Source organism: Ranitomeya variabilis, chromosome 2 (genome assembly GCF_051348905.1).
Source record: "Ranitomeya variabilis isolate aRanVar5 chromosome 2, aRanVar5.hap1, whole genome shotgun sequence".
In the NCBI taxonomy this organism is placed as follows: Eukaryota; Metazoa; Chordata; class Amphibia; order Anura; family Dendrobatidae; genus Ranitomeya; species Ranitomeya variabilis.
Window position 1 is genome coordinate 1025974928 of NC_135233.1, and position 19325 is coordinate 1025994252.

The 19325-nt window shown below is 42.1% G+C and overlaps 1 protein-coding gene across 24 annotated transcripts in view; it reads right to left on the reverse strand.

The window, feature by feature from the left end:
• MYT1L (myelin transcription factor 1 like) overlaps window positions 1-19325 on the reverse strand; it is a 669404-nt gene that overhangs the window by 131492 nt on the left and 518587 nt on the right. For 23 of the 24 annotated variants that reach the window (XM_077291353.1, XM_077291347.1, XM_077291367.1 and 20 more), the window contains one exon: window positions 4207-5175. The exons of the other annotated variant lie outside the window; for it this stretch is intronic. In XM_077291353.1, coding sequence (XP_077147468.1) covers window positions 4207-5175 — 969 coding nt within the window. The remainder of the gene's footprint in view (window positions 1-4206; window positions 5176-19325) is intronic. 24 annotated transcript variants of the gene reach the window in all.

Consider the following 19325-nt stretch of genomic DNA (forward strand, 5'->3'; position numbering starts at 1 on the left):
TAAGAGTTTTTTCAATACAATTACTGAAATATAAAGCTAAAATGTATTTTGGTTGTTGCAGCTAAAAAAGTCTGATTCTTAGCTTATAATATAACATTTTAAATGGACCAATTCCTGAGTCTTGATTGCACTCCTGACCCATGGATAGGCTACTAGCACTGGATTATTATCAAAGTAAATAGACACCGAATAAGGAAAGATTAAATCAAGGGTAAGTACAAGAACAGTTGTTTTTCCATCCATCTTCTTCTTTCCATCATCTGCCTTGTTAAGATGACTGTCTGCACCGCAGTGGTGCCTCTCCCCAGTGATTAATTATCTCTATCTAAGCTTTCCTCTCACCTCAATTCACCTGTCAAAGAAAAACCATTGGAAAGAACATTTTACATAAAATCTTTTTATTTTGCTTTGAAAGTACAGGGACATTTATTTGATTCAGGGATCTAATATAGTAGCTGTGGATTGATCATATCTCCATTAGCCAATTTTATCTGATGGACAATAAAAAGTGTTAATAGTGGTCCATATATGAGAACAATGGACTTCTGACCAGTATTTTTTTTACTTCTGAGCAAAATTGGAATTAAATACAAAAAATGTAGAATAAGCAAAGTTTCTCCTGGGCATAATACAAGCTCTTTTTATGCATTTCTATAATGCAGTTAGTTCAGTCCATTAGAACCATAGCGGAAGTGGTATATGAGGCTGTAATAAGGATGGAAAAATGTGACAAGATTACAGTTTTTCGGTTTTGCACTTTTCTTCGGTTTAAGATGAGCAAAACAAACCTACATCAAACCTTTGTTGAGTGACCACATCAACCACAAACAATGCAATGCATTTTCCTGTTGTATTTGTGTAGGTATACTTCAGTTACTTTTTTTTTGAGGAAGTAAAACACTACAGCCAGAAAATTACTGAGAGTTTGTAAGAAATTATGAGATTTCCTTTATAAACAAGTTTTATTTTATCGTGTTTAATGGTGGTTTTGGATTAAATTCATATTTAAATCATATATTGTGTTTTTCAACCCTATTTGAAACTTGCATTTTAAGAAAACCCATTACGGTACCTTATGTGGAAACTACAGTTGATGATACTGTATACTGTAACTGCAGGTCATTACACCCATGGCCAAGCCGGGATAAATTAGGTCATAGGTTGTACTTACATGTGTTGTCTATGTAAGAATTTTGTGATGGCTTTTGCCACAATTTTAAAGGTTGCGGCAATATCGATGCATATTTTAGAAAGTTGCCTTATGTGAAACTCCATTACGGTACCCTATGTAGAAACTAAAATCTACGATACTCTAGCTGTAGGTCTAAAGCCCACAGTCAGGTTTGATTTGTGGTCATGTGAATGAAGGCATACTCTATTTTTGCGGTGAGTTTCTGCTGTTTATTGTGGAATGTTTAAAAATTGCCTTAAAATAGATGCTTTTGTTTTACAAAATCGGTGCTTTTTCACTGAAATTACAAAACTTTGGCAAAAAGAAGGTCAAAAATAGTAAAAAAAAAAAAAAAAAAACGCTAAAAATGACTCATGTAAACACATCATGAATGACAATTCAGATGTGGCATAAAACATACCCCAATTATGGTGCATATTTCAGTGAAGAATATTATAGAAGTCTATGAAGAAATTCTGCAACCAAAATTAGTAACACATTGAAAATATGTAAATGAATAATTGCAGTGAAACAATATTTGCCTGAAAATGACCACCATGTCTGAGTTAAGGATTTTTCCCTTATATTATTACATCTAATCAATCTTTTAGTTCGATTTGTGTGCAAAGAAAATAAGTAGGTTTACGCCACATGTAAATTTCCGCTAGGGTCAATTTCACACATCCAACGTTTACAGTCTTAGTATGGACCATGATATTCGAAGTGGCCATTGGTCTCCTGACCTTAACTGAGCAGTCTCATATATGCCTATGTATTTGATGCATTTGGGCCATAATATCGAAGTGAGTACCCAGATGTTGGATATAGTTAGCCAGTCTAAGTGGTTGTATCAAACTAGGACAAAGGTAGGGTGGATAAGTTTTATTACAAAAACCAATAAAGTTGCTGCTTTAATTTTACAAAAGGTGCATAAAGTATGAGAGGCGTAATCTGATTGGTTCCTCCAGTTTTGATATATCTTCCCTATAGAGTCCTTAAGGTTTCAGCATCCATATACAATCTATTAATACAAGATCAAGACCTGGCAAGAGAGTTTTCTTCTTGGTCTCACCAAAAGACAAAAAATAAACTTTCTCAATAATTCAATTGCTGACTATATCACTTGTTCTTCCAGACTGAAAATATCTCATTCTTAGGGGCTAATGGGATCATCAATTAATCTAAGTGGAATTAATTGCATATTGTTGCGAGTGATTTAGAGACACTGAATTCATGTACCTCACACACACAGCAAGACACTTGAAGAGCATATTCATTCCACAGAGCACACTACATCAAAGCTCATTATCAACTCATAGCAATAAATATAATAAAAAGCTGATTATTCTAATTCATCAATCACCCATCATTAGCCAGCAAAATTAAATGTGTTCTTAATTAGAGTCTTAATTCTCGTAAAAAAAAAATTCTAAAATGTATTCAAATGAGAAAGCTTGTCATTTCATGAATGGCGCTGACGTCTAGGTCTAGGTTACCTAAGATCTGTGTTGTTAGTTACTACTGAATCAATATCAGGTTTGAGAGCAATTACAGACACAATCAATATTTCGATTGATTTTCCAGCAAAAGAGTTCTTTTTTTTTTCAGCGCTCACGTGCGTGGTTATATTACTGATCCATTCAAGCTCTGACTTGTATAAAGGAGTAAAAAGAAGCAACTATACAAGTCTATGAGGCCAAAATGCACAAAGTTCTCAATGTGGAGGCTTAAGATGACCTCTTACCAAATTTTTCATGTTGAACTGGACACTCAATGTAGAGTGTCTTTAAATGTTCTTGTTTTTTTTTTTAATGTTGCCTCTCTGTTAGGCCACATTCACATGTTCAGTATTTTACATCAGTATTTGTAACTCAAAAATCAGGAGTGGAACAATCAGAGGAAAAGTATAATAGAAACCCGTCACCACTTCTGTATTTATCACCCACTCCTGGTTTTGGCTTACAAATACTGATGTAAAACACTGACCAAATACTGAACGTGGCCTTTCGGATGTATATTAGCAATGAATGTATTGGCACCTAACAGGTTAACTTTTGTTAATTCCTAGTGGGTGTTATTAGACAACAACTGATACCCACTTGAAATTAACTTGATACATTGATTGCTAATATCTCCGCAATGGAGAAGCAAAAATAAAAAAAACTTTTATATCTGCAGCCACTATTACATAATGTGCCTGGTTCTACATGAAAAATTTAGTGATCCATCCTCTTTAAAAAAAAAATTATCTCAGTTGAATTGGTAAACTGTGTTATGATGCATCAGATACAATTAATTGTTTCTGAGCGGAGAATAATTAGGAAAAATGGTGCCACCACAAAGCGTGCCATGACATGGAGTCATGGAAATTCAGTGTGCTGTCTTAAAGACTGCGTGGTGCCTAAAGTTTCCCATACAAATAAAATTAAAATTAAGGGAAGTGTAAAATACTGATCATAGAAAGTGATGGTTTTAGCTGATTAATGACACACCATCATTGTCTGAAGAGAAGTCAACTGTGTGTGAAATCTTCACCCAATAGATACCAGAAGATGCCTTTATTTGATTGACACCGGTTGACATACAAGCAATAATTCAGTGAAAAATCTTATTTCCCTTCTGCAAAGGCCATTACTTCCAAAATAATCAAACATGTAAGGCTACATTGACCAAGTGTAACAGCCAACATAGATCTGATCAGGTTGGGGTTCTTGTCTGACCAGAATCACTCTTTTGACTGGAGATGGGCCAATATGCTCCATATAATCAAAATGTATGCAATTATATAACATTGATTTATTATTGTTGGACCCGAATTACACAAATGTGATAGAAATGCATGCATAACCTGATAACATGTCTAAACACCCAAGTTAACTGCATTTAAGGAAAATATGGTGTTGGTGCTTTGAGTCTCAAGAGGAGCAGTTGAACTAGGACTAGCCACCATAATATGGACACAATATTTTGGCCCATATTCTACTTGTGTGAAACCATACGTACAACATAGGTAGAAATAAGCATGCATATATTACCTTTTGTATAACATGGCTTTTTGACATGGCCATCATTGGACTTTGGCCTTCTGTCCTCCCCTGACAGGTGTCTCATGGTATGTTCATCGCAAATTCTCATGCTATCTCGCCTTCCGGCTTCCATGGCCATCTTGTCCCTCATTGCTTTTGCTCTCTCGCTCTCTAGAGCTATGGCTTTTTCTAGCAGTGTCAGATTACCCTTAGTCATATCAAAGACTTCTTCTGACCTGTCGGAGGTGATGGAGGTAGTATCATCATCTCTATCAATGAATTCATCCTCTTTTGCACAGCTAGAAAAAGTTCTTGACCTGGGGCTCAATTGTTCTTCAAGCCTCATTAAGTTCATCATGTCTGAATAATTCCTATCTGGCATTCGATCAGAATAGTCTTCATCCGCCCTTGGCATTCTCATACCCATACATTGTTGTTGACTTCTATCAGAATTAGTTTCGCTAAGTTTCCGTGCAAGGTCAAAGCATTGATTACGTAAGCATTCCAAACTGCTCAAGCACACCTCCTCGTCACTCTCCTCCACCATTTTCTCGGCATGTCCATTATTTGTAGGCTTGCCTAACATCAAATAGTTCATATTCCGTGTATCTTCATGGGAATGGTCAATATAATTCCTATCATTGAGGTTATCAGAAAGTACTACGCCATGTCCTTGTGCCAACAGTTTGAGGGAATCCACTGTTTCCCGAACAACATCACTGTCCAAGTCTAAACTGAGCTCTGTTTTCCGTCCCACATTCTCGTTCTTGTCACTGTCATCTTCCATGCTATTAGATGTATTGCTGTTCATTTCAGATTCCGTCCTGGCTCTGTATGCCGCATCCTCGGCTATTTTGCCAAGATTCAACAAAGACTTGGCTACCAGTTCATCGTAATTATCGTATTCATCATTATTATTATCATCCTTTTCGGTGTCGTGCATTATTCGAGAGCTGTGACAATCCATTGAGTGATGGTCTAAAAAGTGAAAAGAGAAAAATAGCTAGAAGGGCTGAGTGACATTTTTGGTTGATTTAAGCCTTCATGACGTAAAACACAGCATGATGAATACCAAGATATACTTTCAATTGACAGCTGTATGTAGAGAGACAGATGGAAATAAAAAAAATGTTGATAAATTTCTGCATAGGTTTCGATTAATTATTCAGTTACACAATAAATAAATTGGAAGGCTATGTGCACACGTTAAGTATTTGGTGCAGAAATTTCTGCTCCATTTCTGCATCTCTTGGGAGGAAAAATTGCGTAAAATACTCACCAAAAACCAATCGTGGGAAAGTAGTCTTTGTGAGTAAAATCTGCACCAAATCTGCAGGTCAAAAGAAGTAATGTGTGCACGAGACTTAAGTATTCTCATTCACTTTGCAGGCATTAGGAAAGCCTTCAGGTTTGGTGACAAAACTGCCCATAAAAACCGCGACAAAAATGTGACAAAAACACAACATGTGCAAACAGCCTATGGGTTAGTGCCACTTAGGCAGTTAGATTTACATATACAGATGAAGGTAGCAGACTTTGATTTTCAGAGAAAAATGGTCTGTCTTTTACTTTTCTGAAAATAGCGCCACTCTTGTCCATAGGTTATGTCGGATATGGCAGCTCTAACGTATTCCTCTAATAGGATTGACCTGCAATACTAAACACACAAATTGGAGTAATTTTCTGCAAAAAAGTAGACCATTCTTCTAAGGGCAGAGACAGACTGCCGTATTTCTCGTGCGAGAATCGCATCTCACTGCATGGACCGGCTGGCATCTCTCCTGACCTGAGCAAGACAGCGTGATGGATTACTATGCAGCTGTCAAGGTCAGGTCAGGAGAGCTGACAGCCAGTACAAGGTTTACGATGCTCGCACGAGAAATACGGAAGTCTGTCTCTGCCCTAATAGTAAAAATGGCGTCACTGCTGTTTATGAGCTGAGTCTGGTAAAGCCAATTTATATATACATGCAATATTACTTGACCTAAATTTGCCTATGCTGCTGTATAATAACTGGGTACTTTTTTACGTTAAGATGTTGCTCTTGTTTGTACATGTTACATTAAGTGGACTGAGCTAAACTCTGCTGATGCCGGGGTGAGCGGCCAACTCCTGCATAAGGGTCCACCGGAAGATTCACCGGCTCCCCTGTGGGCCAGTCCAAGCCTGTAAATGTATCTCATACAACACTTGTACAACAGTGCCACTCTATCTGGAACTTGGATTTAGCCGGATTTTAATAATACAGGGTCCCTGGGTTAGGTCTATTGTGGCAGCTCTGCCCTATTCACTTCAATGGGATAAATTTGCCATTTTATACGCAGCCTGTAGAAGGTGACTGTGGGCATTTTCTAGAAGGAAGCAGGCCCTCTAATCCCAGAAAATGCGCCACTCTTGGTCTTGCAACAAGCTCATGCCCATCAGCCCAATAGTCTGGCCTGTTGTTAGGACATACACCACACATGGATAAAAATGCTCCTTTTTCTTAGAAAAAAAAAATAAATAAAAATAAACAAAAGAAAACGGCATATTCTTTTTATAATATGTTTTATAATACTGGACAGCCTGTATTCTGAATCTTATCATTTATCACCGGATCATTAGATCATCTTGACGTCAAAAACTCGGGTCAGCTTTATGGCAATTGCATCCATATTTTAGTGAATTTAGTTTTGATTTTTTTTAAAGTGTTTATGCCGTGGGAAAGTTCACTAGGAGCCTACAACTAAGAGGACTCACATTCTTTATGATATGCCGACCCCGGAATTTGGTGCGGATACTACTCAAAGATGTCAAGGTCTTGAATTAATTTTCACTTTGCTCAAAGCTCCTGCTGCATTTTGATTATCTAAGTGCCTCACATTCGAGAACATCGGCAAACATGGAGCTTGCAAATTTGTTCTCCGGATGTCTTTCTGCTGCCAAGATTTGGAGGGAGCCATCCTGTAAGTGATTGTCTTACTCTTCAAGGAGAGACAGTTTTTTCTTCTTCCCTGGGAGAACTTATTTGCATATATTTCCCAAGCAGCATTGTCTGTAAGATGACATGCTCCATCTGAATCTGTCAGCAGTTTTTTACTACCTAATCTGAGAACAGCATTATGTAGGGGCAGAAACCCTGATTTCAGTGATATATCACTTACAGGGCTGCTTGCTGTAGTTTTGATACAATCACTGTTTTAATTAAGCAGGAGATTATAATCATCTATAGTGGTCTAATAAACCAGCAGTCCGACCATGCCCCTCACCACTGATTGGTAGCTTTCTACCTATGCGCAGTGTGCACAGAAAGCTGCCAATCAGTGCTGTGGGCGGGGTTATACAGGGCTCAGTGTTCAGGGAACTGCTAGATCTGCAGCAGAAAAAACAGGGATTTTATCAAAACTACAGCAAGCGGCCCAATAAGTGACACATTGTTGTAATCAGGGTCTGTAGCCCTAAATGATTCTGCTCTCAGATGGGGTAGAAAAAATGTGGTAACAGATTCACTTTATTGTGAACCAGCACCCCTAGACACATGAAATAATGATGACAACCAAAGATGGATTCCTTTAAGCTTTGAGTGATAGCTTAATATAATGTGATTCAGCAATGAGGCATAGATTGGTATTTGCCATCTATAGAGGAGCTCTTTAAGATTTTAGATTTAGGATAATAGAAAAAGAATCTCTGAAGAGAAGCCAATGTTTGTTTCTGTCCCACAATAGCTCATTTCTAATTCTATATCTATAGGTCTCAGCCGAGACCCCGCTCTATAGTGAAGCCATTGTTTAGCCTGCAGAAATAATGTTTATCACCCAGGAATCAGTAGTAAAGCTATCGCACCTCTATATTAAATTGTAAAGACTCATTATTGCCACCAAAGTGTTGTCAGAAAGTTCAGAATCTGCAGCCGCCCTCGCTCCAAGTATACTGGGAAAGAGATTCTGGTTCTCATGGAAACACACGCCGTATAGTACGGAGTGTAAGAGAAAAGGGGAAAAAGATAATAGGTGAATGGCAATAAACCAGACGATATCATTGCTGGGGTGGAAGCTCCACATTCACACAAAATGCTCTGTGAATCACAAAAGAAAATCCAATAACTTTGTCCTATTGTGTCTGTATGGATGGAAACTGCCAACTATTTACCAGTAATCCAGAGGATGGAAATTACCAACTGTTACAACATAATCATTGCAGTCTGTCTGTCTATCTATCTATCTATCTATCTATCTATCTATCTATCTATCTATCTATCTATCTATGTATCTATCTATGTATCTATCTATCTATCTATCTATCTATCTATCTATCTATCTATCTATCTATCTATCTATCTATCTGTCATCATGAGTCACAGGGGGGATGTTTTTAATTATCCCACCGCTGCCACCAATATGTCATGAACCGGGGTTGCTTGGTTGCCCCATTCTTTTCTGAAGGGGATTTATTTTTATCCCACTTCTCAGTTCCGCTTTGGAACTTGCAGCTCTCTGGTGCCCCCTTTACCCTCAGGTCAGGCATGGAACTGCACCTAGGATAATTAGTCGCCAGAAAGGCTGCCTTGCTATGTACTGGCTATTGGGCACACTGCAGCTAGGGCGATATAACTACTCCCGCTCAGGCAGAAATAAAAATGATCAACGCCGTCCATCGCTGCCAGTTTACCCCAAAAGCTCAGGACACTTCCGCGGCCACCAGCTCCTATTTCTTATTAAAAAAACGGGTCAGGAGCCAACCCAATCAGTAGCAATGGCTTAGGTTAGAGGCTTTAGGGTAAGTTTAGAGCAAGGAAAACAACGCTAGCAAATATAATAACTTTTACTTAAAAAAAAAAAGATTAGGCAGTGTTTACAAAAGTAGATGAAAGATATTATAAAATGAGACAATTATCGTATGTACAGACCATCACAAAATAAAAAGGGATTAAAGGAAGAAAAAACACTTACAGTTGCTTAAGTCATTTCATAGCAGACCATGCGGTGTAGGGGGAGGGGGGATACATCAAAATGCATCACAGAGCGTCTCTCAGCTAGCTCCCTGGACAAAGACTAGTGCAAAATGAGGTCTCCCTGACTGTGACATCACTGAGTGGGCTGGATACGCCCCCTTTTGAAAGGTATGGAAAACCATCTATTAAACATATCTAGGCATATGAACCTCGTAGAAGGACGACACAATTACCATTTTTCTCACCACTAAATGGACACTCATTTAAATCCAAACACGGCTTGGCTATGAGCCTCGGTTAAGCAGTAATGCATTGCTCAATTTCTGCTAAGCACTGAGCTCCCAAAACCCACCAGTTGGGAACCCTGTCCCTGCAGTTTCCAGAAATATGAACTGCCTATTTCTGTGAATATCCTGTGTTGATATATTTGGTCGTAAAGGACCACTGTAGCTAAACAAAGGGTTTGCCATGTGTTGCTACTCTTTACTTTCGGTTTCACAGCTGCATGCAGAGTTGGCAGGCAGAGGATAAGTGTATTCACCCACAGACAGCTGGGGGGAAGAGAGGGGGATCAGAAAGCCCACAGCGTGTGTCTGTAAAGCCATGGAACTTTCTAGAAGTATACTCAGAACATGGCATATTTACATTATCGTGACACTATCTATGTCTATATGTAAATGCAGTGTCATTATTGTGTACTGTTACTAGATGAAGTGGAGGAATCCTTTTACTAATTATTTGATGTGTGGCCCAGGAGGAAGCCTGGACTACTCTAGGTATGGCAGAAGCTTATCTGTCAGTGCTGCCCCTCACTGTCATCCTTACATGCTGAGCTTGAGCTATTAGCTAGCCTCATCCTTTAGACTTATGAAAGTATCACATTCTCCTGCTGTCTGGATGAGAGACGTGCTCAATAGGGTTGAGCGACCTTGACTTTTTTAGGGTCGAGTCATGTTTCCCGAAACCCGACTGTTGGAAAAGTCGAGTCGGGCGAAATCGGCCGATTACAGCGCAAAGTCGAGGATCGGCCGGAACACGAAACCCTATGTGTTGTGAAATTGGATTCTGGGCTCCCCCGGTGGCCACTTGTGGAATTGAACTTGTGTGCATCATCCCCTCTGTTCACCTGCTCCTATCAGGATGTGGGAGTCGCTATATAACCTTGCTCCTCTGTCAGTTTCTTGCCGGTCAACAATGTAATCAGAAGCCTTCTGTGCTTGTTCCTGCTACTAGACAACTCCCAGCTAAGTTGGACTTTTGTCCTTGTGTGTTTTTGCATTTTGTTCCTGTTCACAGCTGCTGTTTCGTTACTGTGTCTGGAAATCTCTAGTGATCGGAAATTGCCACTCTGGTGTTATGAGTTAATGCTAGAGTCTTAAAGGAATTTCTGGATGGTGTTTTGATAGAGTTTTCTGCTGACCATGAAAGTGTACTTTCTGTCTTCCTGCTATCTAGAAAGCGGACCTCGATTTTGCTAAACCTATTTTCATACTACGTTTGTCATTTCATCTAAAATCACCGCCAATATATGTGGGGGCCTCTGTCTGCCTTTTGGGAAAATTTCTCTAGAGGTGAGCCAGGACTGTCTTTTCCTCTGCTAGGATTAGGTAGTTCTCCGGCTGGCGCTGGGCATCTAGGGTTAAAAAACGTAGGCATGCTACCCGGCTACTTCTAGTTGTGCGGCAGGTTTAGTTCATGGTCAGTATAGTTTCCATCTTCCAAGAGCTAGTTCTCATATATGCTGGGCTATGTTCTCTCGCCATTGAGAATCATGACAGTTTGACCGGCCAAAAAAAAGGGTTAAATTACTGGCTGAGAAAGGAGAGAAAAAAGAAGTCTGCTACAATTTTTTTATTTTTTTTTTTCTAGTTCTGAGTGTGCTCTTAATTGAATCACTTGCTAGTCTGCCTATACTGCAGCCTTCCTCTCTTTCTCTCCTTCTAATCCTTGAATGGCTCTGTGTTCACCTGTTTCAAATGGATCTTCAGAGTGTAGCTACAGGTTTGAATAATCTCGCCACAAAGGTACAAAATTTGCAAGATTTTGTTGTTCATGCACCTGTGTCTGAGCCTAGAATTCCTTTGCCTGAATTCTTCTCGGGGAATAGATCTCACTTTCAAAATTTTAAAAATAATTGCAAATTGTTTTTGTCCCTGAAGTCTCGCTATGCCGGAGACCCTGCACAGCAGGTCAGGATTGTAATTTCCTTGCTCCGGGGCGACCCTCAAGACTGGGCTTTTGCATTGGCACCAGGGGATCCTGCGTTGCTCAATGTGGATGCGTTTTTTCTGGCCTTGGGGTTGCTTTATGAGGAACCTCATTTAGAGCTTCAGGCGGAAAAGGCCTTGATGTCCTTGTCTCAGGGGCAAGATGAAGCTGAAATATACTGCCAAAAATTCCGCAAATGGTCTATGCTTACTCAGTGGAATGAGTGCGCCCTGGCGGCGATTTTCAGAGAAGGTCTCTCTGATGCCATTAAGGATGTTATGGTGGGGTTCCCTGTGCCTGCGAGTCTGAATGAGTCCATGACGATGGCTATTCAGATCGATAGGCGTCTGCGGGAGCGCAAACCTGTGCACCATTTGGCGGTGTCTACTGAGAAAACGCCAGAAAATATGCAATGTGATAGAATTCTGTCCAGAAGCGAGCGGCAGAATTTTAGACGAAAAAATGGGTTGTGCTTCTATTGTGGTGATTCAACTCATGTTATATCAGCATGCTTTAAGCGTACTAAGAAGCCTGACAAGTCTGTTTCAATTAGCACTTTACAGTCTAAGTTTATTCTATCTGTGACCCTGATTTGTTCTTTGTCATCTATTACCGCGGACGCCTATGTCGACTCTGGCGCTGCTTTGAGTCTTATGGATTGGTCCTTTGCCAAACGCTGTGGGTATGATTTGGAGCCACTGGAGGCTCCGATACCTCTGAAAGGGATTGACTCCACCCCATTGGCTAGTAATAAACCACAATACTGGACACAAGTGACTATGCGTGTTAATCCGGATCACCAGGAGGTTATTCGCTTTCTGGTGCTGTATAATCTACATGATGTTTTGGTGCTGGGATTGCCATGGCTGCAATCTCATAACCCAGTCCTCGACTGGAGAGCTATGTCTGTGTTAAGCTGGGGATGTAAAGGAACTCATGGGGACGTACCTTTGGTTTCCATTTCATCATCTATTCCCTCTGAGATTCCTGAATTATTGTCTGACTTTCGTGACGTTTTTGAAGAACCCAAGGTTGGTTCACTACCTCCGCACCGGGAGTGCGATTGTGCCATAGACTTGATTCCGGGTAGTAAATACCCTAAGGGTCGTTTATTTAATCTGTCTGTGCCTGAACACGCTGCTATGCGAGAATATATAAAGGAGTCCTTGGAAAAGGGACATATTCGTCCTTCGTCATCTCCCTTAGGAGCCGGTTTTTTCTTTGTGTCTAAGAAAGACGGCTCTTTGAGGCCGTGTATTGATTATCGACTTTTGAATAAAATCACGGTTAAATATCAATATCCGTTACCACTGCTTACTGATTTGTTTGCTCGTATAAAGGGGGCCAAGTGGTTCTCTAAGATTGATCTCCGTGGGGCGTATAATTTGGTGCGAATCAAGCAGGGGGATGAGTGGAAAACCGCATTTAATACGCCCGAGGGCCATTTTGAGTATTTGGTGATGCCTTTTGGTCTTTCAAATGCCCCTTCAGTCTTCCAGTCCTTTATGCATGACATTTTCCGCGATTATTTGGATAAATTTATGATTGTGTATCTGGATGATATTCTGTTTTTTTCGGATGACTGGGACTCTCATGTCCAGCAGGTCAGGAGGGTTTTTCAGGTTTTGCGGTCTAATTCCTTGTGTGTGAAGGGTTCTAAGTGTGTTTTTGGGGTTCAAAAGATTTCTTTCTTGGGATACATTTTTTCCCCCTCTTCCATCGAGATGGATCCTGTCAAGGTTCAGGCTATTGGTGATTGGACGCAACCCTCTTCTCTTAAGAGTCTTCAGAAATTTTTGGGCTTTGCTAACTTTTATCGTCGATTTATTGCTGGTTTTTCTGATGTTGTAAAACCATTGACTGATTTGACTAAGAAGGGTGCTGATGTTGCTGATTGGTCCCCTGATGCTGTGGAGGCCTTTCGGGAGCTCAAGCGCCGCTTTTCTTCCGCCCCAGTGTTGCGTCAGCCTGATGTTGCTCTTCCTTTTCAGGTTGAGGTCGACGCTTCTGAAATCGGAGCTGGGGCGGTGTTGTCGCAGAGAAGTTCCGACTGCTCCGTGATGAGACCTTGTGCTTTTTTTTCCCGTAAATTTTCGCCCGCCGAGCGGAATTATGATATTGGGAATCGGGAGCTTTTGGCCATGAAGTGGGCTTTTGAGGAGTGGCGTCACTGGCTTGAGGGGGCCAGACATCAGGTGGTGGTATTGACTGACCACAAAAATTTAATTTACCTTGAGTCTGCCAGGCGCCTGAATCCTAGACAGGCGCGCTGGTCGTTGTTTTTCTCTCGGTTTAATTTTGTGGTGTCGTACCTACCGGGTTCTAAGAATGTTAAGGCGGATGCCCTTTCTAGGAGTTTTGAGCCTGACTCCCCTGGTAATTCTGAGCCCACAGGTATCCTTAAAGATGGAGTGATATTGTCTGCCGTTTCTCCAGACCTGCGGCGGGCCTTGCAGGAGTTTCAGGCGGATAGACCTGATCGTTGCCCACCTGGTAGACTGTTTGTTCCTGATGATTGGACCAGTAGAGTCATCTCTGAGGTTCATTCTTCTGCGTTGGCAGGTCATCCTGGAATCTTTGGTACCAGGGATTTGGTGGCAAGGTCCTTCTGGTGGCCTTCCCTGTCACGAGATGTGCGAGGCTTTGTGCAGTCTTGTGACGTTTGTGCTCGGGCCAAGCCTTGTTGTTCTCGGGCTAGTGGATTGTTGTTGCCCTTGCCTATCCCGAAGAGGCCTTGGACGCACATCTCGATGGATTTTATTTCGGATCTGCCTGTTTCTCAGAAGATGTCTGTCATCTGGGTGGTGTGTGACCGTTTCTCTAAGATGGTCCATCTGGTTCCCTTGCCTAAGTTGCCTTCTTCTTCCGAGTTGGTTCCTCTGTTTTTTCAAAATGTTGTTCGTTTGCATGGTATTCCTGAGAATATCGTTTCTGACAGAGGGACCCAATTCGTGTCTAGATTTTGGCGGGCATTCTGTGCTAGGATGGGCATAGATTTGTCTTTTTCGTCTGCTTTCCATCCTCAGACTAATGGCCAGACCGAGCGGACTAATCAGACCTTGGAGACATACTTGAGGTGTTTTGTGTCTGCGGATCAGGATGATTGGGTTGCTTTTTTGCCTTTGGCGGAGTTCGCCCTCAATAATCAGGCCAGCTCTGCCACCTTGGTGTCCCCGTTTTTCTGTAATTTGGGGTTTCATCCTCGATTTTCCTCCGGTCAAGTGGAATCTTCGGATTGTCCTGGAGTGGATGCTGTGGTGGAGAGGTTGCATCAGATTTGGGGGCAGGTGGTGGACAATTTGAAGTTGTCCCAGGAGAAGACTCAGCTTTTTGCCAACCGCCGTCGTCGTGTTGGTCCTCGGCTTTGTGTTGGGGACTTGGTGTGGTTGTCTTCTCGTTTTGTCCCTATGAGGGTTTCTTCTCCTAAGTTTAAGCCTCGGTTCATCGGCCCGTACAAGATATTGGAGATTCTTAACCCTGTGTCCTTCCGTTTGGACCTCCCTGCATCCTTTTCGATTCATAATGTTTTTCATCGGTCATTGTTGCGCAGGTATGAGGTACCGGTTGTGCCTTCCGTTGAGCCTCCTGCTCCGGTGTTGGTTGAGGGTGAGTTGGAGTACGTTGTGGAAAAGATCTTAGACTCTCGTGTTTCCAGACGGAGACTCCAGTATCTGGTCAAATGGAAGGGATACGGTCAGGAGGATAATTCTTGGGTCACTGCCTCTGATGTTCATGCCTCCGATCTTGTCCGTGCCTTTCATAGGGCTCATCCTGATCGCCCTGGTGGTTCTGGTGAGGGTTCGGTGCCCCCTCCTTGAGGGGGGGGTACTGTTGTGAAATTGGATTCTGGGCTCCCCCGGTGGCCACTTGTGGAATTGAACTTGTGTGCATCATCCCCTCTGTTCACCTGCTCCTATCAGGATGTGGGAGTCGCTATATAACCTTGCTCCTCTGTCAGTTTCTTGCCGGTCAACAATGTAATCAGAAGCCTTCTGTGCTTGTTCCTGCTACTAGACAACTCCCAGCTAAGTTGGACTTTTGTCCTTGTGTGTTTTTGCATTTTGTTCCTGTTCACAGCTGCTGTTTCGTTACTGTGTCTGGAAAGCTCTAGTGATCGGAAATTGCCACTCTGGTGTTATGAGTTAATGCTAGAGTCTTAAAGGAATTTCTGGATGGTGTTTTGATAGAGTTTTCTGCTGACCATGAAAGTGTCCTTTCTGTCTTCCTGCTATCTAGAAAGCGGACCTCGATTTTGCTAAACCTATTTTCATACTACGTTTGTCATTTCATCTAAAATCACCGCCAATATATGTGGGGGCCTCTGTCTGCCTTTTGGGAAAATTTCTCTAGAGGTGAGCCAGGACTGTCTTTTCCTCTGCTAGGATTAGGTAGTTCTCCGGCTGGCGCTGGGCATCTAGGGTTAAAAAACGTAGGCATGCTACCCGGCTACTTCTAGTTGTGCGGCAGGTTTAGTTCATGGTCAGTATAGTTTCCATCTTCCAAGAGCTAGTTCTCATATATGCTGGGCTATGTTCTCTCGCCATTGAGAATCATGACACCTATGCACGTCAATGGGTATTATTATTTTTTTTTCTCTCTCTCTCTCTCTCTCTCCCCTCCGTCCCAGCACAGGAAATTTCATTTTACACATTCCAAATCGCTACTGCGCACAAGCGATAAAATGATGGGCGTGCACGCCCTAACCCCTATGTCATCACTCTGCCCACGCTCCTTCATTGGCTGAAAAAATGGCGCTAAACACGTCATACGAAACGCGACTTTGGCGTCAAGATTGCGTACCGCATGGCCGAACCCACACAGGGATCGGGTCGGGTTTCATGAGACGCCGACTTTACCAAAAGTCGGCGACTTATGAAAATGAACGATCCGTTTCGCTCAACCCTAGTGCTCAATAATGCAATACCACAAAAAATTTAAAAAAAACATTTCTTGTTATTGATCCTGGATCTGTTTTATTCCTTGAAATCAGGTCAAGTTCAGTTAATTTAGAAACATATTGGTAATATTTCCCCTCAAAATAATGTGTTTATTTCTGTTAAGAAAGCTGTGAAATGAAAGGGCAACTTTGAGTAGTAGCATCCAGGGCCTGACTGACCATCTGGCAATTCTGGCAAATGCCAGAAGGGCCTGTCTGATCTTGGGCTGCCTTGGCTGCTACATTGTTATCAGCATCTGCATCCTCAAGACGCCTATACTGTTAGCAGTTGTGACACAACACAATGTTGCTGGCTTCATCACCTACCCCAGCAGGCTATGGGCATCCCTTTTGTCTGCAACCTGCTGAGGCCAGCACCAGCAGCGTAACATGGAAAGCTGTAAAGGTTGCACCATTAATTACCAAGAATGATTACTCTAGAACATTAAACTGTATTACTCCCACAGAAAATGGGAAAAAAGGAAAAAAGTGCTATATAATGTATACATGAAATATTCATCTGCAAAATTGCTATGTAAAAAAACAGTAAAAAAGAAGGTACTTAGCGCATATTTTGAGGCAGTGAGTGTTAGGGCTGGCGGAATGCACCAAGTAAATATAGATGGTATTATTGGTGCATTCGCAGCCCGGGGTCCACCGTGCAGGAGGAGAACCTGCTGCTAGCAAATAGCACTATATGGCGGTATAAGTGAGCTCTGTTACTTCACAGAGTAGCCGTGATAGAAAAGCACTGTGTCCTGTTAAGCTCACTGGAGTACACAGTTAACTGCTGAGCTGATAGCAGTCAGTGATAATGCAGTCAGAGAAGCACACAAACAATTCCTCACCAGAGGTGGCGGTATTCTAGTGGCTTATTTCAGCCAGGCCCTGAATACATGCGAACAAACTTCTCACCGGAGGTGCCGGTATTCTAGTGGCTTATTTCAGCTGAGCCCTGACCACAAGCATACATGACCACACTGGCGCAAAGCTTATAACAAAGATTGATACTAGCGCATGGCCGTGCGGCCATGCAAACCTTTTATTGTTGCAGCAACTTCAGGACCTTCCTAGAGGAACAATGGGAGTTGCTTCAGGACCTGAGCGTGTGATCCCTGATCTCTAATGAGAGGTCTTCCTTTTTGAATGCTCAGAAGGGAGAAAGCAGGACGTAGTCCCAGAAGCAAGTCCTCGCCGCTGACCAGTGCTAGCTATAATGGCAGAGCCTGGATGAACAGCAGTAGCCAGATGCAGAGTATCTGCCTGAGCCAGACGCTGGGACCGACGTCTCCACTGAGCAGGCTCCACTGCGGCTGGAGAAGAATGAGAGACCGCAGCAGAGATGGCTCGAGATTCCCCCTGTGCAGAGGCAGAAACTCAAGCCCTAACAGTAAGGGGGATTTTATGCGAGGGTCGATATGTATCCCCAAGGATGCGGACGGAGCCCTATTAGACTTGCTTGAGTGCCTTGTGTCCACAGCAGGACGCCTGTGAGTAACAAGGCAAAATAACAGTAAGTGTGGACCTGATCAAGCTACTTGACCAAGGCAATATTTAGGAAAACCCGTTAAGGGGTTTTATTTTTGGAGTGAACTACAGGATTGTAGTTAAGGTGGCTCACTCCCTCCGGGTCTTACAAGTGGCCCTTGGCCACAGATTCCAGTTAAAAATCCTGCTGTAAAGTGTTTGGGTGTCTCAGTGTTTGTTTTCAAGTGGCAGAGCAGGTGGCTCTGCAGCGTCCAGCTTGTGTGAGGTAACACAGAGCCAAGAGCAGTGAACGCCTGGCACCCTGCAGTGTGATATGGTGGTGCAGTCACCCTCGGCAACCAGTCTTGGATACGGACTGCTGTGACGCCCCGGCTGCGATCCAGAGGATACCTTGTGCTGTTCATTTTGTGAGTTATTTTCCTGGGTCACTGCCTATCTGTCACACTGCACCAACTCCGCTGCACTACAATATATTGGCTAATATATGTGAACACAACTACCACTTCAAGGCGTCCTTCAAAGTTGGGTCAAAAAAAGCAAAATCTCTAATGAGGCCCAGAATTATTGCAAATCTTTAATAGCCTTAGTCTTTTTATATAGGCCAAATTGACTTTTGGGGCCCCCTAGGCTCCACGGCCCAGGTGCGATTGCAACCCTCGCACCTACAGTATTTTCGCCCCTGATCATTTTACCGCAAGTATGCGATTTGCATAAATGCAGTCACGTGCACAGCTGAGTTCAATACAAGTGAAATTAGCAAAGTCATGATGGCCCGCTCTCAGTGCCGGTACAGAAAAATCTTCACAGTTTGTGCTATAAGGATTCAGAAGTCTGAAGTTACATAGACTTTAACTTCAACCCCTTTAACGATCAGTATGGTGGTATTATCAATATTCTATATGCAGGTAATATTTGGTTATTCTTTGTTTGTATTTGTCTGTAATATTGCAATATTATTATTTTGATATAATTACTTACACTTATATAGTAACATTTTTGGTATTATTAGAAATATCGGTCTTGTAATAAATCTTGATTTCCTCCAGTCTGGGGGCGAGGACAGCATGGGCCTCTGTGATTTCAAATGCCAGGGCTAAATTTCAGTCCCAGTCCATCCCTGGTAGCAGCTCAGACAATCGCAACAAGCAACATGAGAGTTCCTTGAAGGATCTTGTTCTGTTTCTGAAAACTAGGAACAGTCCCGGCAAATTTACAACAAGGAGAGAGACACAATGGACTCTGTGCCAATGTATCTCAGTGGCATCATGGTGGCACAGTGGTCAAATACCTTAACCCCTTAACCCCCGGGCCATTTTCCATTTTTTGCATTTTTGTTTTTTTGCTCCACTTCTTCCCAGAGCCATACCTTTTTTATTTTTTGGTCAAAATGGCCGTTTGAGGGCTTGTTGTTTGCGGGACAAGTTGTACTTTTGAACAACACCATTGGTTTTAACATATTGTGTACCAGAAAACCGAAAAAAAAAATTCCAAGTGGGGTGAAATTGCGAAAAAAAAGGTGCAATCCTACAGATGTCTTTTTTCTTTTTACCATGTTCACTTAAT